Source organism: Emydura macquarii, unplaced genomic scaffold (genome assembly GCF_026122565.2).
Source record: "Emydura macquarii macquarii isolate MOO-44397 ecotype Brisbane River unplaced genomic scaffold, CSIRO-AGI_Emac_v2 contig_450, whole genome shotgun sequence".
Classification (NCBI taxonomy): Eukaryota; Metazoa; Chordata; order Testudines; family Chelidae; genus Emydura; species Emydura macquarii.
Window position 1 is genome coordinate 2,170,428 of NW_027130587.1, and position 22,096 is coordinate 2,192,523.

Consider the following 22,096-nt stretch of genomic DNA (forward strand, 5'->3'; position numbering starts at 1 on the left):
CACTCTAAAGGAAGCCGCCTCCCAGCTCCTAAAACCCAGAGACTTTCCGTCCAATCCCACCCCTCCAGCCAGGAGAGGCTCATTGTTCCCGGTAGGAACGCACACCCGACACACTCCGACGTGCAAGAGTTCCTGAGCCTCCGTCTCAAGGAAAACTAAAGTTGAGTCACATCCAGGTACATCACATTGTAAAAGAATGAAGGACGTTTCATGTAACATCGACCTGGCGGGGGAGGAGAAGCCCCGGCAGCAGGAATGGAGTGCACCCACTCGGCAGAGCAGGGCAGCTCTTCCTGCCCCACGCCCCGGGCAGTGCCACAGGGGCAAACTGCCCTTCCCTGCTGCCAGCCCAGCCTGCGATGGCTGGTGGGGGTGGGTTCCAGGCCTGCCTGGGGCCACGTCCTCCTCCCCAGGAGGTAACTGCACAGCTAAATCCTAACGACAGCTTTGAACTTTTGACCACCTCAGTGAACCAAGCTTGAAGGAATTCCAAGGCAATTTAGCTTAAATATAAAAATAAATTTTTATTTTCTTAAAAAATGTTTAAATATTTGTTAATTTAGGATTCGGCAGACACACACTCACACCTCAAAGAGTAAAAAGATCTGGCAGCCAGAGTCACTCCTGGAACGTGGGGGGAGGTCACGGGGGCCTAGGCCGTCGGGTGTCAGCCCCTCTGCGAAGCACGCAAGCCAGCCGCACAGAGCTCCCAGAGGCTGTGGGCAAGCTGTGTCTATGTCCCAGTGGGACTAGAAGCGCCACATACAAGAACTGTGCCAGGAGCACCCCCCACCCGGCTGGAAATGAGCGCACAGACCCTTCGGGCGCAGGCTAAGGGAGGGAGCAGCTGGAAAGCTTTTAAAGTGATTTTAAAGAGGGCAAGAAACAGAGTCTGAAGCGTGTCAGTTGCGGATCCTTTCCTGGCTTCCGCAGGTGCTGCTGAGGAAACGCTGGCGCTGAAGGGAGGCTAGTTTGAAGCGTGCTGCAGACCCGAGGCTGGGTCTGACACACAGGAGAGAAGAGCTAGATTTGGGGAAGGGCAGGAAAGCAAAATGTAACCTAGGGCTCCCTTCCAGCCCCCTGCACCCCGAGGGCCCTGTGACCCCTCCCCAGCTCCAGGGCTGCCATCCTTTCAGTCATCACATTTAAGTTCACTCAGCACCAGTAGCCACACAGTGATGCTACTGTCAACACCCAATTAGGCAGGGCGCATCCCCCCCAGGAGACTGCCTCCCCACAGACCTTTAAACAGCAAATCCGGCATTACCAACATGCCGCCACTCATACGGTTCAATTCTTCCTCCAAACTCGATTCAATGAGCGAACAAACAGGAGCGCAAACATACGAAGAGCAAAACAGACAGTGCGGGGACAGACCGGAGCAGGGGAACTAAAGGGATGCGTCACGGATGGGAGGGGGCAGTAAGTGGCAGCATCCCGCCTGCTCTGGGCAGGGGTCCTGCTCTCGCCTGGGCAGGGGACGCGGTACAAGCCTGGCAGAACCCTGCAGTGCACCAGAGGCATCACCCTCCCGGATTCCCTGGTGCAGAAGCCAGGCTACCCTCTGCAACCGACAGCTCGGCCGAGCCACGCCGGGTGCCTGCAGCGGAGGCCGAGGTTCAGTGAGCAGGGGCACGGTCTGCCTGGGAGCACCGCAAGGCCGCGGAGGCAGGTGCTGGATGGTCTGTCTGGAGCACCAAGAGTTACTCCCCAACACACAGACTTGGGCCAGTCCCCTACTAGAGAGATTTCTCCAAGCCAGAGCTCCGGAGAGACCCCACCTGCCAGTTCAAACCAGAGGGCTGGAGTCCCTTAGGAGGTGAGGCGAGGGGTGCATTTACCAGGTCATGAGATCACACTGCAGGGAAAGGCCTCTGGAGCCAGTGAAGACACCTCCCTCCAGGAGCAGCAGCCACGAGGTAGACTGGCAACGCATCTGCCAGAAGGGAAGAGCCTCACCTATAGCAAAGCTGGGAGGGGGTTGCAGGGACACGGCAGGCGAAGGAGCAGAAGGTAAGTTTCCATTCAGGCGCAGACTGGGAACGTGCTGAGGGGTGGGCACCGCGGGCACCTCCCCCAGTCCCGCTCCAGCTCCCACTCTGTCCACGGAGAACGGGCGAGGCTGAACGGTCAGTGTGGTCAGGAGAGCGCAAGAGCAGCTAGATGAAGCAATGGGAGACATGGAGAAATAAGGGAGGAAAGGAACGCTGTGATATGTACAGAGTTTATCCAGTCTCGGCTGCAGAACTGTTCAAGTACGAAGGGTTTGGTTTATCCTGTCCTGGGTCGGAGAGTCGCTGCCACCCCAAACTGTCTCCAACCGATTTCAGAAACAAGCGCCTGACCCCATGGGCCTGGCTCCTCATGTGACCGGCCCTCTCAGAAGGGTTACTTTAGACTAAAATACTCTCGGCTCGCGTGGCTGGGGCTCTTCGCAGCCGGGCCAGAACTAAGATCCAACAGAAGAACCAAGAGGCTACTTTTTGCGGGGGTGCTGCCTTCGTGCCTGCAGCCGCTGACGGGGCCCAGTCTTGGATCCTGCCCCGATAGAAAAAGCAGGGGTTGATGGTCCTAGAGGCAAGAGAGATTGCATGAGCCCACTGCCAGCCTTTGCCCAGTCAGTCTCCGAGACAGACACTGCTAGACAAGAAGCCCACTCCAGCATTAACCCACAGCACAAGGAGGGACAAGAGAGCCTCCCAGGGGCCTGCAAACATGAGCAGACGCTATCAGGTTGCTAATGTGAAGCACTGACCTCTCCTGCAGTCTAACTCGCCCCTCCATCCCACAGGGAACTGAGGCTCTGCTCCCGAGGAGGGTGCAGTCCTCCCCCTCTGGGCAAGAAAGCTCAACCTTCCCCACCATCCCAGGGAGCAGGCAGGCAATGAAAGGCCGTCTTCCAGGACCGGCTGTTAGAGACGTATTTCCAGCCACAGCCAGCCTGGCCACGCTCACGCCTGTCTGAAATCGGAGCCCCCTGGGGTGCAGCCCGCAGCAGGCTCCGCTCCTCCTGACACTCCGGCACCCGGCAGTGGGGAAGAGGAAGGTCTCTTACCGAACGGAGGCCTCGCTGCTCCGAAGCCTGCTCCCGGAGTGCTGGGGGTCCCGAAGGGAAGGCTGTTGCTTCCAACAGGCCCTGCTCCTGGGGCAGGCGTCCCCTGCCCGAAGGTGCGAGGGGGCGCTCCTGAAAACAACACAGCACTGTCAGCCTGGCTGAGAGGAGCAGGGCGGGGAGTCCCTGTTGAGGCAACAGCAGGATCGGGGCTCTGCACTTTGGGGAAGCCTCCGCTCCACGGGGGTTACAGCTCAGCCAGGGGAAGGAGGAGATGAGAACAGACCGTGCAGGTCCTGCAGGAAGGGCTGGAACGCCTCTCTTCCTCTCCAGCCCCGCACCAGGCAGAGGTGATGTGCACACCTCCCAAGCCCCCGATGATTTCAATCTACCCCTTTCCCAGGGCGGTCACCTCCCGACCCAACACATCACTTGATTTCCTGGGAAAACTGACTCCATCTCCCATCCACTCCCTTCCTACGTCCTGACCCCCCTTTCAGCAGGCCCAGGGGACAGAACAGACTGGGACTCCCAGAGTCCGGGGGGAGCTTCTGCTACAGGCTGGGGCAGAAATACCCTTGTAGAGTTCAGTCTATTAGAAGAATTAACCCAGCCCATTCCTCCTTCCCCAGCAGAGCTGAGCTAAGTGGATGCAGCGGCTTCCCAGCCCTCACACAGACCCACTAGGAGAAGCTGGAGGGTCCCCAGTCGACTCTGAACGGAGTCTGCACAGACAGGAATTGCAGCCTGCTAGGATTCGTTCGTCTGCTCCCAACAAACAGCCTCAGCCCTACACTTCGAGAAGTCAGGACTGAAGAGAACGAAAGCACAGCGTGGTCACCGCCCAGATCCATTCGAGCCTCCCACTTCATCCCCCAGCTAGCTCCACCGAGGGGCCCTGCCTTCTTCCCACGTAGGGCTAAGCCGACTTTACTCCCTGTCCGGAGGACAGCACCTTACCCCCAAACACAGGCTTGCTGTCAGGAGTGCCAGGCACGGTGAAGGCGAACGGTGTGCTCTGGTTTTGGGCGCCCAGCGTGTTCTGTGTCAAGGAAGAACCAAAGGGGGTTGCTGTGCTTGCCGATCCACTCTGTCCAGCCCCAAAATTGAATGCCACTGTGGGGGCGCCGGCGCTCAGGGCCGGCACGCTGATCCCAAAGGCACTGGGGCCTGGGTTCTGTTGGTTGGATACCCCAAAGGAGAATGGAGAGGGGGTGCTGCTGCCAAATGCCAAGCCCCCTGCACCGCTCTTTGCAGGCTGGTTGCTGGAGCCGAAACTCGACGTGGTTGACGTGGTGGCTGTTCCAAAGGAGAAGACTGACGTCGTGCCTCCAAAAGCTGACTGGGAGCTGTTGGTGCCAAAGGAACCTTGGGTGTTAGTCCCCCCGAAAACTGACTGAGAGCTGTTCCCAAACGCCGGCTGCACTGCAGACTGGGCCGCGGAGGCCCCAAAGTTGAAGGAGGGGGTACTAAAGCTGGCTGGGCCAGCAGCAGGTTTGCTGGTGGACTGCTGGCTCTCCGAGGTGCCCGTGGGAAACGCAGGCTGGCTGGCTGCACCAGGATATGGAGGGGGCGGTTTTGCACCCGCTCCAAAGGAACCACCAAATGCAGCAGTGGAGGAACCAAATGCCAGCGCCGACTGACTGGTGGCTGGTGGGGTGGAAGAGGTCAGGTTTGTGCCCCCAAAAACGCTAAAGCTAGTGGTGGTATTAGGAGCAGCCTGTGGTGCATTCAGGGGCGCTGGGCCAAAGGTGGAGGCTGCTGGAACGCTGGTTGTGGGGACGGTGGTGGCTGCAGGCTTTCCAAACTGGAAGATGGGAGCTGTAGGCGTGGGGGCTGGGTTTGGAGGGGCTCCGAACGAGAACGGCTGGGCCGTGCTGGTGGAGGCGGAAGCAGTGACGGCCGTGCTGCCAGCTGCACTGGTGGAGAGCGGCACGCCGAGCCCAAAGCTGAAGGCTGGCTTTGTCGTGGAGTCAGTGGTGGCACTCAGAGCGCTGGCAGCGGGGGCTGCGGTAGTAAAGACAGCACTGGGGAGGCCGGTGAAGACAGACGTGGTGTCTGCAGTGGAAGCTGCCGTCTGATCAGCAGCGGGTGCTGGCTGAGGTGTCTGCTTGAATGTGAAAGGAGAAGCTGTTGCTACAGGTGCAGCAGCAGCCGCTAAGTTCCCAAAGATGGGCTTGAATGTGGTGGTGGTGGTGGAAGAAGCTGTCGCGGGAGGCACAGAGCCAGTAGATGCTGCAATGGACGTGGGGGTGCCGGCTGCTGAGAGCGCCATGCTCTCGCTTTTTGGCAGGGTGCCAAAGATGGGTTTGAACAGGGGGGGGGCTGTGGGTGCGGGGGATGGTGCTGCTGTTCCAGGCTGGCTGGCTGGCGGTGTACTCAGCATCCCAAAGAGAATACTGGGCTTAGGGGCGGAGGGAGCTTTGGAGGGAGTCTGGCCCAGGTCAGATGAAGCAGGCATCGCCAGGTTGCTCTCCCTGCTGGCAGGCTCAGCAACAGAGGAGGGAGGAGCCACGGGAGCAGGCAAGGTCAGTGTCGACGCAGGCTTGGAGTCAGACACAGTTACAGGGAGTGAATCTGGATCCAGCGATGCAGCGGGAGCTGACAGCTGAGGAACCGTCAGAGGCAGCTGAGATGTCACTGCAGCCCCAGTCGAATCTGTGGGAGAGGGAAGATCATTTCAGGATGGAGGATCGTTTAAGGATGACTTATTATTGATTCGTGAGACGAAGGATGTCAACTAGGTGGCTGGAAGAAATGATCAAATTTGTTCCTTACTGGAGCAAAAACCCAGACCTGAATGGAGGACTGCTCTGTGTGCCAAGGCGAAGCACCAAGCTACAGCCCTGAAGGCTTCCCCCTGCACAGCTCTTGTTGCACTCTGGGTCAGAGAGGTGCTAGGGATGCACTAAATCAAGTGCCATGGGGGATTTCCTGCGGTCAGCTGTTTATAAGCAGTGTCAGGGACAAGCAACACTGCAACTCCAACCCCCTCCAAGCCTGGACTGACTAGTGACACCCCCACTGCTCTCGCATCTCGCCACACCACAGAGCCCCATGGGCACTCCTGCCCTGGCTGGGTCACTCACCTGAAAGCACAAGAGTACTTTGGCTACTCTGCATCTTCTTCAGACTCTCCAGTAATGAGCCAGTGCTGGCGATCAGGGGGGCCGATGATGCAGATGGAGGCCCAGTAGAGGTCAGTGTGAATGACAGAGGCCTGGATGCAGGAGTGATTTCTGCAGCGGTGCTTGGGGTGGCATCTACTGCTGGGAAGCAAGAAAAACAACAAGCTTAAAACCCCCTAGAGAAAAGCAGTTTGCTTTTAGCAGAGCTTCCCAGCTATGCAGGGGCAGCTCCAGAGCGAACCGGAGCCTGATGCAGTGAGGTGACATTAAGACAGCCCACATTTCTGAAAGGATCCAAGGGCTTCACCCTCACAGCAGGATGTGGAGGACACATATGGTGTAAACAGCCCCAGGTTTGGGGTGGAAGAGTCATTCATGAAGTTCTCTTCAGGATCCAGGGTGGCAGCAAATCTAACTTGGCTAGCCCCTGGGTATGATGCATGATACAGGGATGTTCTCCTCCAGCCTGTGTTATATAGGAGGTCAGACCTGATGATCATAATTAAGTTTAAAATGTTGTCAGAGTTCATTTCTTAGAAAAAGTCACCGATCGGTCGTGGTCAAACAATAATTCACGGAAGCCCAAGCCCCACGTCGCCCGGGGGGAGGAAGGGGACTGACATCCCAAGCCCCACGCCGCCCGGGGCTGAAACTGCAGGTCACCAAAAATCAGGGAATCGTGACGGACTTGTATCCATGACCATAATGGTCCCTTCTGGCCTTAAACTCTATGGGTTGATGTTTTCTTTAGTTTCTTGCTTACAGCATTAACTTACTTTAAGAATCCCACTAGCCACACCTGCTGAATGGCAGAGATACAGACCAGAACAATCATCACCAACATGTCATTTTGAATGTCCCAGAGCGAAACTTGGAGCAACTGGCAAATAGATCTTCTATACGGAAAGATAATTTCGACGCAAACGTTTTGCAAGAATGAATGGGAGGGGAAGGCAGGAAGGGCTCCTTACCAGTCTTATCCTCCAAGACTTTGTTGAACCATTGAAGTGCTGCCTTCTTTTCTGCATCCAAGTCCTCTGCTGTGACAGCGTAACCCAGCTGAGGGGGTGGGGGCTGCCAAGGGAAGAACAGCGTCAGCTTAGTCCTTCCCTCAAGGAGGCAGAGCGCCCAGCCAAACTCACGGTAAAACCACTGAGTGGCAACTATTATGAGGCAGCATCTGCCACTCAAATCCCTAGCCTCTATTTTGCCCACTAATTGCACATAGCGTGGGGCTGTTTTTGGCTTGGTGCTGAGTGCATGGTGGGCCGGAGTATTGCCTGGGAAAGGCCCAGCAGCAAGCAGCTCCGCAGACACCAGGAGCTGGGGATGGCTTCACTTCCCATCCTATGAAGGGCAGGTGGCAGCCGGGTCCCCCCCACTCTCGGAGGCCCTGCAGCAGGGTATCCCACAGCCAGAGGCGCCCAGGGCGAGCTGCACGGAGGCAACGCACCAGGGTAAGCTGGTCTCCTCGGCGAGAAGAAAGCAGCTGGATCTTCCGCTTGCGTTTCCCACTGCTCCCTGACACAGATGGCGAGGTCAAGGAACTCTGCTTCTTCCGCACAGGAGTCGCCAAAGCTAGGATGGGAGGGACAAATCAAAACTGGGGATTCCAGACGGAGGAGAGGGTCAGTTCACAGAGCTGCTACAGGAGCTTGCTTACCGATGCTTTCGCCTCCCTTCTGTCATGGGGGTGGGGGAGAGAAGGACTTGCCCAGAGCCACGCACAGTGGTCCAAGCGGAGTGCAGGACTCCAGGGTTTCCTGGCTGAGTGGCCGGCCATACCTGCAAACTGAGGAGGCAGCTTGTGCGAGCGAAGACTCCCAGGGAGCATGGAACTGACTGCTCCAGGACTTGCTCCTGCTTACACTGAAGAGCCCCTTCAGTAACTCAAGAGCACAGGGCAGTGGCCCGTTATAAGGGCGGCACAGCATCCTGCCCAAGTGCTTCACTACGCAATGCACAAACTAGACAGGAGGTTAAATGCAGCCGCCTGTGGGGTGAAGCATGGGAGCTGTTCACCACTCAGGAGAGCAAGCAGAGAACACTGTCCAATTTAAGCTGCAGAGGGAAATATGGAATCTGAGGGAGACGCTGGTATTTACATCATCCTGGTCCTCTGCTTTGCCCGGTTACTCTGTTTCTAGATCACTTTCAAATCTTACTTCCACAGAACTTTTGCCTCCTCTTACTCTCCTGCCTTTTCTTTCCAAGGTCGTTGTAGAGCCTGAGCCAAGCAGGCATCCCCAGTGGCTTTGCAAGCCATCCCCCTTGATGATATAATCCCTGTCCCCATTCACCCTTTTCTGTCTGCAGCTCCTTGTCAGATTTTACAGGCGTAGAAGTGCTGGACCAGTGAGGATCCTCCTCCCTGCAGAGACAGGAGAAAGCCCATTAGGCCCAGTTCACGCTGACTCGCCTGCACTCCGAGGCGGTGAATGTTCCAGGACAGATTCAGCAAAACTGAATCAGACCCACCAACCATGAATGATAATCTTGAAAGCCACAAGCAAAATTGCCAACCTCTGGTAAGACCAGTGCCTTGAGCACAGCCCTGTCTCTAGCCCACACAGCTTGACAATGCCTGGAGGCAGAAGGCAAACATTCGTGTATCACAGCTGGGGCGGTGGCGCAGTCTGGTTCAGCAGCAATGGAAGAGTTGCACATGGAACCTCCAGCACTTTGCAGAGGCAAATTGAACTTCCGGGCATCACTGAGGGGCCCACATTTTGCTGGCCTGAGAGTCATTTTGCCTTAATCCCAAACATTCAGGGTGAGTATTCTGGAAAAACAGCCTGTTTCAACACTTGTTTTATGTGCCCCACACACAGATTGCAGAGACACAGACTTCTGGGAGGGATGAGAAGCTGAACACTAAGGCAGGAGGTTAGAAATAGAGAGGTGTCTCTGTATCCCTTGGACAGCTAGCACGGAGCAGCAGAGGTGTGAGTTAGCTCATGAAATGGTAATGGACCCTTTCTTCTATCCCAGCCCCACACATGTGAACAATCCAGGCCAAAGAAATGGCCAAAAGCAGCAGGGTGTGTGCAGCATCTCAAATCACAAGCCCAGCAACCCATATCAGCCGCAGGCCAGGTAGGAAACACGTAGTTAAGGACCTTAGAGACCGGGACAGGTGCAATGCCTCCTTAGAGCACACCAGGCTGCAAGCAGGAAGACAAGGGAGAGGAGTTAGCCAGACCTCAGGGGACTCGAGATGGCTTGGAAGGAAAGGGCGGGAGTGCCCCGAGGTGGGGTGGATCACACAGAATTTAAGGCTTGGGGAGAGAGAGAAGGGGGCTGTCCAAAGTGCCTCACCAGCCCCACCTGGACATGCCTTGCCCCCACACCCAGAGTCTGCACACAGGATACTGCCAGAACAATCCCCCCCCACCAACATCTGTTTAGAGTGAATCAGGGACAAACGTGAGCGGCACTGAACCGGAAGCGCAGTTTGGGTACCTTGCTTTCTTGCTAGGCCTCTCCGGTGTCTGAGAGCGGGAAGATGCCGGACTGGAGAGAGGGGAAGTACTCGGACCACTTCTCTTCCACAGCTGGAACCCAGAAAGAATCCATGAAAACATAATTCACACCAGGAGGCTAAATGCTCTCTGCTCCTGGCCAGTTCTACAGACTATTTGTTTCTTTGGTGATAAATAAAGCAACAGTGATCTGGCTGGTGAAGAGACTAGAGCCTTAAGAGTATGTCTGCACTGCAATTACACTCCCACGGCTGGCCTGTGGACAACTAATGCGGGCTGGGGCTAAGGGGTTGTTTAATTGTGGTGTAGACGTTTGGGCTCAGGTTGCAACCATAACTCTGGAACTCTTCCACCTTGCAGGGTCCTAGAGCCCGGGCTCCAGTCTAAGTCTGAACATCTATGTCACAATTAAACACCCGTTAGCTTGAGCCCTGCGAGACCCAGTCAGCTGGCATGGGCCAGCCATGGGTTTTTAACTGCAGTGTTGACATACCCTAGAACCATTAGCACACAGCAAGTTACTCAGGCAAGAGCAGGCTGTGTTCTCAGCAACACAGTACAAGGGAGCATCCATCCCACCTCAGGGATTGTAGCGTTTTATCACGGAAAGTGGAACATTTCAGATGAAACTGAACATAGAGAACATTTCCTACAGGAATCATAAAAACAGGAAGTGCCAGAGTGGATCAGACCAATGATCCATCTAGGCCAATATCCTGTCTTCTAACAGCAGCCAGCATCAGATGCTTCACAGGGAATGAACAGAACAGGGCAATTATCAAGTGATCCACCCCCTATCGTCCAGTCCCAGTTTCTGGCAGTCAGAGGCTTAGGGACACCCAGAGCACGTGGTTGCATCTCTGACCATCCTGGCTAATATCCATTGACGGCCCTGTCCTCCAGAAACTTATCTAATTCATTTTGAACCCAGTTACAGTTTTGGCCTCCACAACATCTCCGAGCAATGAGTTCCACAGGTTGACAGTATGTTATGTGAAGAAGCACTGCCTTCTGTTTGTTTGAAACCTGCTGTCTATTAATTACATTGGGTGAGCCCTGGTTCTTGCGTTATGTGAAGAGGTAAATTACACTTTGTTATTCACTTTCGCCACACCATTCATGATCTTGTAGACCTTGATCATATCCACCCTTAGTCGTCTCTTTTCCAAGTTTAATAGTCCCAGTCTTTTAAATCTCTTCTCACACAGAAGCTATTCCATACCCTTAATCATTTTTGTTGTCCTTCTCTGTACTTTTTCCAATTCTAATATATCTTTTTTGAGATGGGGCAACCAGAACTGCAGGCAGTGTTCAAGGTGTGGGCATCCCATGGATTTATTTTAAAAAGGCATTATCAGGTTCAATGCCCTAAAGTACTTAAGTGGGGTCCCCTCTGCCTTAGGAGACGAAGACATGCAAGAGGAAAAGCACAAAGACAGGATGCTAGGTTGGAAAGTTCAGTTATCTGCTCTAATGCTGCCTCAGCAATGTTCCAGTCCTGTCTGATGAGAGAGGAAAGGAGTCGTTTCAGCAGCAGTTTTCTGTAGATTAGCAGTTGCCTAAAAGCCATGGATCAAAACTGAAAATGCCGGACTTCAGCCTAAAAGCGGAAAGCATGATAGGAGAATGGTTCTGATTCATTGTGTTTTACCTAGAACTATCCAAATTGAGCACCGCCCAACTGAAACTAAGTCACTCTGTATAAGGAAACCAGTCTTTGTTCTGGTCTGATTGAGGGAGCTCAGTTCCAGGATACCCCTGGCTTTCACCCACGCTGGAGGATGGTGAAGCACTGACTCCTGGTGGGCATGTTGCAGACAGGCAGTGGTTGCAGTTTACATTTTGCTTGAGAAGTTCTAATGGAGATGCTTGTTTGGTACTCTCTCCATTAAACTGGAGGGAGACTTCTCATGTTGTTTATTGCCAAGCACCTGGCAACGCTGCCGTATTCCTATAAGGCCATGCCGCCCCAAACCACTGTGTCTCCTGTGAATTCCAGGTGTTTTCTTAGAAATGCTGTGTCCTACCTTGGAGAGTCCCCGGGTGGAGCTGTAGGAGCTGGCGATGGCATTGCGGATGGAGCTGGGAATCCCACCAGCATGTGTGTTGTTCATGGAGCTGATGGAAGAAGTGCGCGATCTCTTGTTCAAGCAGTCATCCAGGCACTGGGAAATGAGGGCTCTCTTCAGAGTGCCTGGCCTAGAGAAAGAGGAAGATACGATTACATATGCAGCTAAGTTCATTTTTCAGTTTGGGGGCTGAAACAAAAAAGTTGGCTTTGATTTGAACCAAAGCTTTTTTTTTGTTTTGTTTTTCTTGTCAAAACAAAGATCAGAAAGAACCACCTCATCTCAGGTGGTTTGTGTCTCATTCACACAAAATGTTTTGTTTTCGGGTGTTTTGCATTTGATGTTTTGCTTAGAGATTTAACTATTTAAAAAAAAAAAACAGTTTTGACTTTCAAGATTTTCCATTTTTCCTGGCTGAAATTATTCACTGAATTTGACTTGAATTCACATGTAATTTTGGTGCCCTGAAAATGCGTTTTTCAGTGAATTTACTATTCACCAAAAAAAAAGTTTTGCCCACTAATTACAGGTGCTTCCCACATCCACGTTTTTGGCAGAGACCCCCCCCTTCCCCGAGCCCCTCTTGCTGAAGGGTGAGTCTGGATGTTTGAGGGAGGGGCAGGGTTTTCAGTCTTGCTTTTTCAGCTTGTGCAACCGAGACCTTGACGAGGGGGCTGCCAGCAGCTCGGGCCAAGCTCCCAACCATCACAGAGAAATCCAGCACAGCACCTTTCACCGCACACTCAGGGTGCAGAGCTCCGCAATGCTTGTGTCACGGCACAGGAAGCCCAGCTCCAACACCTGCCTGCTATTTTAACACATTGCACTTCAGGGAGGAGAAGCAAACTGCCTTTTCTTGAGCCGGCTCCTCTGGCCCCCACTCGACTGGCCAAGTCTGCAGTGCCTTTTGACTTTGCCCTTTAGCCAGCACTAGCCCCTTTACAATCTGACAGTCACTTACTTGGGTACAAGAGAAGCTGGGGCTCCATTGGCTACCAGAGGCTCAAATGCAGACTGCCCACTGCCACTGCTGTCATGGCGTCTGTGAGAAAAAGACACAGGGAAATCCTCAGCGTTCAGAAGGACCCATGCAATCCAGCAATCTGCGATGAAAAACTCCGCTCTGGAAGCTAGGCCTCCTACATCCCTGTCCGGTGCCCTAACCACACAGACACATGACCAGAGAGACCACCCACCCACGTTTTCGTCTGAAAATCTACACAGACAGAATTCTGTTTTCATGAAAACGTTCAAAAGTTTTCATTTTTGTTCTAACATGGAATGAAAACAAATTTTAAAACCTTGGAAGTTGCCATGAAACAGAAGTGTCATCCTCTGGTCAGCTCTACTGCCAAACTTGACTGCACTCCTGTCAAGTGCAAGACACACCAGGTGCTGCCACGTGCCAGGTATGACAGCCAGCAGCACAAAGGCCCCCCCAGTGTGTTGGTGTGAAGATATGACATAGCTGACAAGTGTCTTTTGGCTCCTAACAGATCAGTCACTGAGCAGTGAGATTTCTACCTACATAACCTCCTCACGCCCCGCCGCCAGTTAAGTGCTTTGAAATGGGTTACTGTTACACAGCTGGGCACTCAATATTAGTGGGGATCTGCAAAGAGAATAAAGCATCGCCATCCATACCCACCCTGTGCTGTTCTCTGTAAGACTGTATACATCCCAGTGCCCTCTCCCCCTCTCCCCCTTCAGTGAAGTGCAGAGACAGCCTTCAATCCACATCCCAGGTCTTCTGGAGAGGCCTTCAGCAAAGCAGGGGATACCAGGCTTGATATGTGACACCTCCAAGATAGAAACCCAAACAGAATGTTTTTCCTCCTCCTCAAAAAAGAAGTCTTCTCGGCTTTCTGGAAGCAGGCAGAAAGGCACAGCTACCAGATTGGTTTCCTTTTGCTGATCACCTTCAATAGCAAAATTCTGTTTCAGATTACTAGCCACACTGGAAAGGCCTGCTGTTTGCTCCCACCCTCATGGCTGCTGTGTTGTCTGTATATCTATTATGTTTATGTGAGTCAGATAGTGAAGCACCTGGCACATTTACAGCAACACTTCAGAAACACAAAGGCAGCCTCCTGGCCCACTAGCTTATTACCGTCTTTTGTTCTCCTGTCCACAGGGGAAACTCTGGTCCTCTTCCTCCACAGCCCTTTTTCTGCTCTCCTTGAGGGCACTCAGTACAGTCTCTTTAGCACATGGGTCCAGGGTGCTAGTGCATGACAAGGCCATTGGCGAAACCAGCTGCTCCAAGCTGCAATGTAAAGCCATGAGTTAAGGGAGAGCGGGCACCCTCCTTCTCCCCATTAGTGGTGCTGCACGAGCTGAGCTGCCCTGCGCCTTGAACCCAAACAGCCCCAGCACAGCTGAACACTGCTTCCCCTTTAAAGAAATCATCCAGACAGCATCTCCCATTCAGTTTCAAGGCTAGCTTGTGACCTCACAATCCTTTCCATGGCAATAAAGCGATGCTTGAGATGGGGCTTAAAAGGTCATTAAAGGACCATGAGCTACAGACATTGACTCAGGGAAGAGTGCCTCAAGTGATCAAACGGAAGAACTGAACAACCTATTTTCCCCAAGCAGGTTACTCTCCTCTCTGCTGCTAATTAAAGGGAGGTTTTACAAGGCTGTAAGTAGTGTGAAGTGATGCCTAAATGCAACGACTGTTGCACGCAGCCCTCAGTGCATGCAGAGCAAGTCACCAGGCAGGAGAGAGAATCTGCTTGCTACCAGTAAATGCAGATTCCTGGGAGAAGCAGGGCTCTGCTGGAGAGAGGGCCCCTCACCTCCAATGGTAAACACTACTCTGCACAGCACACAGTGATCTTTAACATGTAAGATGCAAGTGTATTGTGAGCGTTAGCTGTACGTGCGTACCACGTGTGCAGGGGGATGCCGAAAGGACCCCGATTAAGCTGTACTCACAGTGGAGAGCGGGCCAAGTTGCTGTCGGGCCGTGCAATCTTCACTGTCACAGGGCTGTGCACCATGCTGGAGTTGCGGGTAGACAGCAGGCTTTTCCTCTGATAGCCATCCCAGCACACTGTGGGCAGAGCCCCCAATGAAGAGTATTGGGCCTGCTGAATGGGATACCGGCGACGTGGCGTCAGCGTAAAGCGAGTTGGTGGAGTCAGGTAATCCCTGCAGAGAAAGACCAGAGGTTATAAGTGGGCAGTACCACCTAATGTACCTCTTGCGAACTCCAAGCCACTCCACGTATTGCAAAGGATCAAACAGATTTAAGCCCATGAAGCTGCAACTGTTTGTTGCAAGGAAAAGCTAGACAAAGAAAACACACTAATTCCTGCTTTAGTCATCCCAAACAACATAGACATCCCCAACAATTCGTAAGTACACTATCTACACACAGCCTCACCAAAATACAGCTTCCTCTGGGATGCAGTTGGAGTGTTCATCTCCATACAGCAATGACACACACAGCAAGAAAATACCATACCAACTTAAACTTCAAGGAGAATTTAGGGAAGCAAAGTGTGATCAATACTTCAGAATCTGGCCTGGGCACTAAGGTTAACAACCATCCTTTTGCAAAAGCAAATAACCACAAAGACATACCTATGCTGGCCAAGATGACCTTGGTAGGAGCAGTATTCTTGCCAGAGATACAAAAACAATTTGCAGGCCTTTAAATATTCCTGTGCAAAGCAGTAATCATCCACTCCACTCCCTACCCCATCTCTCATGGGCACCTAATGACCTAATACAACAGTTTGTCCACGCTTCTAAAATCCTTTTAATCCAGCCTCAAGAGAAGGCAGACCTCATGTAGACTTATGCTCTCTGGGAAGGGCAGACTGAACTGTATGGATAGGGGGTGTGTCATCCTAGAGACTGGAGCCTTTCTGCTACAGTAACGGGATTGGGGCAAATCAGCCATTTTTGGTGGGGAGAACTACCCTTCTAAACTACATTTTCCTTGTAGAAGAGATGTTGGTGCAGTAAAATCCATCAGGATTGTCTATTCCCCCTTCAGAGTATGTGGCAGACAGCAGGGAAAATATCCACGGAACCATCTGCATGTGGCTGCACCAAACAAATACTAATTTATTCTGGAGAGTCCCCCCTCCAGCTTATTTGATAGGAAGCCAATGCAACATCACTAGACAGTGACTCTGGGTTACCAGTTCTCCCATCGATCCCATAGAGACATGAACATTCCAGCTGCAACCCCATCACTGTTACTCACGAGGTGGTGAGGAATAGTTTGTGAAAATTGACATTGCTAGGAAGAGGAGAAATATGTAGCTCAGAAAACAGAACCTCTACAGCCATTATAAGCAGCATTTTTGCCCTTTAAGAAGGTAGAAGTAATAAGCGCAGCCAAGACCTTAGAGAACAGGAGTGAGAGGCCATTGCCATCATTAGTAGAAGTGGCAGCAGCACGCATTATTGGTATTACTGTAGTACCATGGGAGCCCCAGTGAAGGACAAGGACCCAATTGTGCTAGGCGTTGTAAGCGCTTTAGGGTAGGGACCATCTTGTTCTGCGTGCGTGCACATGTGGCTGCTAACACCATCCCTTCCCTAACATTTTGTTGTGCTGAGCCCATTTTTGCCCACCCATGCCAACCTAAAGAGACAGCAACTTGTGAGGGCCCAAAGCATCACCCACTCCCTGCACATGTTGGGATAATGCCCTGGTGCTCTAGACTTCCGTGCCCACATACAGAGATTACCCATTACAGCAGGCTGTCGAAGTGCAAAAAAATCCCCTTTGAACCTGACCCAAATCATAGAGAGGAGCAGGGGAGCATCCCCCCAATTGCCCCAACCAAACTCCTGACCCAGCCTGTATGGAGTGGGGTAGAACCCCACACAGACATACTGCCCCACAGCACTGCGTGGAGAGCGCTCTGAAAAAGGAGAGTTTCCTCTCCTGTCTGGAGAAGGGAGCTTCACACACCATGCTGCCAGCTCGCTGCTACCTGCCTGCATTCCCCAGACCTGATACCAGGAGAGAGGTAAACCCTCTGCATGTTCTGCTCCTGTTGGTACCCTCGGAGTAGAGAGATAGGCTTGGGAAGAGACCTAGCCCCAGAACCCACCGAAAGCAGGGAGCCCTCCGCACCAGCTCCAAGGTCAGGCCCGCTGCCCAATGCAGCAGGGGGAACCCCAGCAGCAGCACAGGAGAAGCGGATCAGACACTGGGGGGAGACAGTGAGTGCTGTCCCCCAGAGGAGTTGGGGGTAGCAGGGCCAGGGAGAGATGCTGTCCCCCAGGTGGGGATTGGGTTGCGGGGCAGGGAGGAACAGGAAAGATAGGAAGATAATGGAGAGAGCGCTGCCCCCTGAATGGGGGTTGGGTAGGGAGCAATGGGGAGGAGGGATCCACCCTGTCCATACTTGAAGGAGAGACAGCGCTTCGGGGTGAGAGGGCAGCGTGGATGGGGTTGGAGGTGAGGAGTTGGGCTGGGAGGGAGCTGCTCAGTCCTGTCCTTACCCAAAGGAGAAATGGGGAGGAGGCTAGGATGGGTTGGTCCCATCTTTGCCGCAAGGACAGGTGGCGGCTTGGGGTGAGGGGATCAGGCTAGGTAGCTGGGGGGGACAATCGGGTCCTTTCCGGAAGAAAAGGCAGCAGGTCAGGGTGAGGGGGCAGGTCAGGCTGGGGATGGCAGGGTCAGTTTGGTCCCTACCCGAAGGTGAGGGGCTGGGGGGCAGGCTGGGCTGCGGAGAGGGGGCAGTCGGTCAGGTCCTCAGCCAAAGGCAAGGTGGGCTGGGGGGGGTCAGAGCTGCGGGGGGGGAGGGGCAGGGCAGGCTCAAGGCAGGGTGAGGGGAGGGGCCGGGAGATGCAGGGATCCGGCCCTGGCCCTGAGCTGGGCCGGGGGATGAGGGGGATGGGCTGGGGAGGGAAGGGGGGGCTCGGAGCTGAGGGGCGCGCTGGGGATAAAGGGGTGGGGGCGGGGCGTGGTGTGTGGGCGGGAAGAGGCGGGCAGTGGGGGGCTCGGAGCGGGGGGGGGGGCAGGTCGGGGGTGGACGGTCCGCTCCGGTTCCGGTCCGGTTCTTACCCCAGGCCGAGGCGGCGGGTCGGGCTCAGGCTCAGGCTGAGGTTCGGGCTCGGCGCCGCTCCGGGCGGCTCGGGCCCGGCTCCCCCGGCGGGACGCGGCTCGGCCCCGGCGCGGCCCAGCTGGCTGCCCATGGCGGCCGGGCCCCCGTTGGCCGCGGCTTTGACCGGCGGCTTGTGGCCGCCGCGGAGCCCCGGCCTGCGCGGCCCCCCCGGGCCGGGCCGCAGCGCGCACCAGGCCCCCGCCGCGCCCAGCAGCGCCGCGCCCGCCCCCAGGCCCCGCAGCAGCAGGCAGGCCAGGCCCAGCAGCGCCAGCGCCAGCCCCGCCGCCGCGCCCCGCAGCCCGCCCCGCCGCCGCCACGGACCCGGCCCCAGACCCGGACCCGGCCCGCCCCGAGACATGGCGGCCTCGCGCCGCCCGCCCGCAGCGCAGCGCAGCGCCCCGCCCGGCATGCACCGCGCCAGGCCGGCGGGCGGGGGCGGGGCCGGCGGCGAGACTGACAGGGGCAGGCGGCGGGGCGGGGCATGGCGGGCGCGCGCGCGCGCGCTGTGTGGTCTGTGTCCTGCCTCGCTTGCCGTACCATCAGAACGAGGCTATGATGGGCTAGCTCAGGCAGGTCTGACTGGGCCTGGCCTGGGCCTGGAGTAGTGGTGGTGGTGGTGGTGGTGGAGGGAGGCCATGGCACATGGCAAACCAGACCAGACTGGTCTGGTCCGGCCGGGTTTGGCTGTCTCTGCCTCCCGCCGTGCTGGCTTCACTTCCCCAGCTCCAAACCCGGCAACGCGGCACCAGGGACGAGGGAGCCGGGCCTGCCCTACACCGTCCCAGAGCAGCCCCTCGGGCACCTTCTGCCGCGCCCTGGGGCCACGCAGCCAGCCTGGGCAGCGCAGCGCTAGACTCGCCATGGCGTGAGCCAGCCCCAGCCCACGGGAGGAGAAGACAGGCGACAAGACAAGGCAGCCGTGGCGACGCTGCCTCGGCCACGTGGGTGAAACTGGCCTGTGTCTAGGGAGCCGCTTGGGTTTTTTGTCATTGCGAAAGGAATTGCAGCTGATAAAAAGGTGGCAGCTTTCGTCAGTGTTGTGGGCGCTAAAACATTTGGTTTGCTGCGCAGCTGAGCGCGCCCTGACAAACCAGGCACAAAATCTTACAGCGACGTCGTGAAAATCCCGATGCACATTTTTCCCCCTAAACCGCTAGTAAGTGCAGCGCGATTTAGGTTCCGCAAAAGGAAACAAGAAGAAGGTGAAACAATTGCCCAGGTTGAAGCAGTTCTTAAGAAGCTTGCGAAGCACTGTGAATCTAATGGTGTGTTAAATGACACCCTGCGTGATAGGTTAGTGTGTGGTCTGTCAGTGAAGCAATACAGAAGTGCCTATTGACAGAGGCCACGCTCACCTTGGAGAAGGCCATTGAAATTGCAGTTTCCATGGAACTGGCAGCAAAAGAAGCACAACAGCTCAGTGCATCAACCAGAGTGCATCAAGTGTCACAAGAACATACGAACAAGGCAGTGGGGAGCTGGGAACACTACTGCTGTGGAAAGCCGGGTCACCGTGCATAGGAATGCTAGTGTAAAGACCTAGTGTGTTGGTAATGCGGCAAAAAGGGACACACTGACGGCAAACATAAGAAAGAAGAGTCAAACAGAACAGGCAAGCAGGAGGAAAAGAAACCTATTGCCTGGTGAGACCAAAAAGAAAAATCTGAACACGGTAGAGCAGGCTCAGGATGGTCAAAGTGACACCCAGTCAGAAGTAGTGACACTCCATGTCTTGTCCATGGCAGTTGGCTCACATGAATACTGGGTAACCCCGCTGTTGGAAGGTAAACCTGTACGCATAGAACTGGACACCGGCGCAGCAGTTTCACTGGTCTGAGACACTGTGTACAAGGAGAAGCTACAACGTCTTCCGCTTAAGCCGACAAAAATTGTTTTGAAGATGTACACTGGAGAAGCTGTACCCATGTTGGACGCTACTGATGTTGAAGTGGAGCTCAATGGACAGACTGCTCAATTGCCACTGTTTGTGGTGGAAGGCAATTACCCAGCCTTAATTGGAAGGTCGTGGCTTAAGAAGATCCAGTTGAATTGGGCAGAAGTGCCCATGATGGCTTAAGGAGAAACAGGTCTGACACGCTGTACCCCATGTATGCCCTTAGAGTGTGATTTATGTATCATTCATGTTCACCTTTATAGTGTGGGAGCATGCGGAGCTGCTATGGCAGGCCCACGGGCACTGATTTACAGACTTGGGTTGAGAGCGCAGCACATCCTATGGTGAAGCACCGTAGGGACAAAACATCCTGAAGAATTTATGTGACTGACCTCTCCTTTCCCCTGCTAATTTTCCTCTCCAACTTTCTTCCCCCAAGAACCCGAAAAGGAGCGATGGGCAGAATATCCCATCCTCCTGCTATTTTGTCCACCAACAGGCCTCATTTCGACACACACACTTTGCTTCATTGATATTCAGTCTCACGCTGTTCATGTTTACCAGGCGTGAGCTTAACACAGTCCTTGCGTTATAGCAGGAGGCCTGGTCGTTGGGAGTTCAGTCTGTCTCCCTGAGGCAACTTTTCCCATTGACGTTTGTTATTATAGGTTCCTGTGACGCACGACAGAGATGCTTACTTTGTACAACGGAGCCCATAGTAATTGGTCCCTGGCCCAGTGAAGGAGCGCTCCGGCCAGCCGCTCATGGGATTGACCTCCAGAAAACACCTGAAGTCCTAGATACAACCCCGGGAACTGCCGTCTTACAAGGTTCAGTGCTGCACACTGCACCTCATTTACATTTGTCCGTCAGTTTATCAAAGAAATTGATATGCACCAGCTCTGTCACTCTTAAGTGAGGTCTCTGCACACTCTCAATCCACATGCATGGGAGCCGGGTAGTATAGGCCGGGGAAGGCTCAGCCTTCCCAAACAGCCAGGCTTGGCCCGCCTGGCTTGGGCCACCTGGCTGGTACTCCTGGTGCAGCTTTCCTCCAGAAATGTACCTTTTGTACTGCCTAGCCCTCTTCTGGCCAATATGAGTTCCTATAAAGTTTGTCACTTTGTTAATAGAAATGATATGCACAGATCCTGTTATCCCCAAACACTTCAATTCAAACACACTGGTTTGGATAAAACAAGTTTATTAACCACACTGACATTGCTCATGTGCCCTTAAAATCTAGGAGGCATAAAAGTTAGAATTGGTTACATGAAAAATAAAGGTAAAATGCAACTAATGCCTAACTTAACTAGGGTAAATTCAAAGCAAAGTCTCTCTCACCATCTTTTCCAGCCGTTCTGCTTGTTCGGTGCTGCTTCTTTTTGCACTTCAAGTGTCGTGATTGCGATGGACAAAGGGAAAGGGAGGGAACCTTTGGGGTGTCTGCCCCTTTTTTACAGTCCTCTCCCTCCTTCAGAGAAGCATCGCCAGCTGAGCACCTGGCAGATTGTGGATGGGAACCCCAGGCTGTTTCTTTGCTAAGAGGTAGTTTTTTCACTCATCTCCCTTTTCCTGCCAAAGAATAGCCCTTAGCAAGTGATGGCGCATTGGCCTGATTTACACTTGGCTGAGGCGTCAGTTTGCCCTTTATCTCTGATGATCTGGTTTGGCCACTCCCCAGACTTGGAACATGTTGTAGTAACACCATGCAGTGGAACCTTATAACTAGACATACAATGTGCCACACACATTTTACCAGGACAGTAATGACCAGCAAACTATGTGTTTTCAAATGATCTTGCACCTAGCGTACGCTGTACAAAGAGTATTACAAGAGTGTGCAAGGGGTGAATGCTGGGCCAAGGGCTGTCACAACGGGATTTTTCCCCACTTCTAAAAGCTCTCTCTAGCGAAAGGGAGCGGGACCAAGGAAAGCTTTACTTTACATTTCCCAGGCTTTAGCTGTTTTTCCGTCTTTTCTGTATCTTTAATAAAAGGCTGAAAAGACGATTAATGGTGAGTTTGCCGCAGGCCTAAGCAGCCTGAGGGCTCTGTATACCACAGCCCAAAATGTGTGGTTAACACTGGTCTCTCTGGGGCCCTTTATTCCATCTAAATTAATATAATGGAGGGGGGAGGCACAAAGGGCTTGGATTCCCACCCCGCTCTCCCTGCCCTCAGTCACTGGCTTCTGCAGGCAGGACAGGACAGGACAGGGCCTGTCCTCTTGGTCTCTGCATAGGGACCATGCTACACCCATCATTGTGGTACCTGACCAACCACATTCCCATTGGCACGGGGTAGCGCTGTTATTGCTGGGGCAGGCAGGCTGATGCGCTCCACGATGGGGCTTGTGGCTGAGGCTCAAACCTGCTCCGCTGGGCCACA

At 54.0% G+C, this 22,096-nt stretch overlaps 1 protein-coding gene across 2 annotated transcripts; it reads right to left on the reverse strand.

Moving 5' to 3' along the window:
• Window positions 1-218: 218 nt before the first annotated feature.
• POM121 (POM121 transmembrane nucleoporin) lies at window positions 219-18,077 on the reverse strand. 2 transcript variants are annotated; one of them, XM_067537759.1, is made up of 13 exons: window positions 17,772-18,077; window positions 14,672-14,887; window positions 13,842-13,997; window positions 12,693-12,773; window positions 11,690-11,861; window positions 9,643-9,734; window positions 8,481-8,551; window positions 7,634-7,758; window positions 7,152-7,254; window positions 6,142-6,321; window positions 4,013-5,710; window positions 3,056-3,184; window positions 219-2,571 (listed from the first exon to the last, which is right to left on the reverse strand). In XM_067537759.1, the coding sequence occupies exons 1-13, from the start codon at window positions 17,900-17,902 to the stop codon at window positions 2,477-2,479; spliced, it is 3,249 nt and encodes a 1,082-aa protein (XP_067393860.1). In that variant the 5' UTR covers window positions 17,903-18,077; the 3' UTR covers window positions 219-2,476. The 2 variants fall into 2 exon arrangements, with proteins under 2 accessions (XP_067393860.1, XP_067393859.1); XM_067537758.1 differs by having other exon boundaries at window positions 6,142-6,318; window positions 17,772-18,010.
• Between the last annotated feature and the right edge of the window lie 4,019 nt (window positions 18,078-22,096).

Bases quoted from the DNA above. Each gene is read 5' to 3' on its own strand.
- POM121 (XM_067537759.1), bottom strand. From the start codon at position 17,902: ATGGGCAGCCAGCTGGGCCGCGCCGGGGCCGAGCCGCGTCCCGCCGGG. The intron at 12,774-13,841 runs GTAATAAGCTAG...TTTTTCTCACAG, and splicing joins GGACAGGAGAACAAAAGACG to ACGCCATGACAGCAGTGGCA. The intron at 2,572-3,055 runs GTAAGAGACCTT...TCTTGCCTCTAG, and splicing joins AGCAGCGAGGCCTCCGTTCG to GACCATCAACCCCTGCTTTT.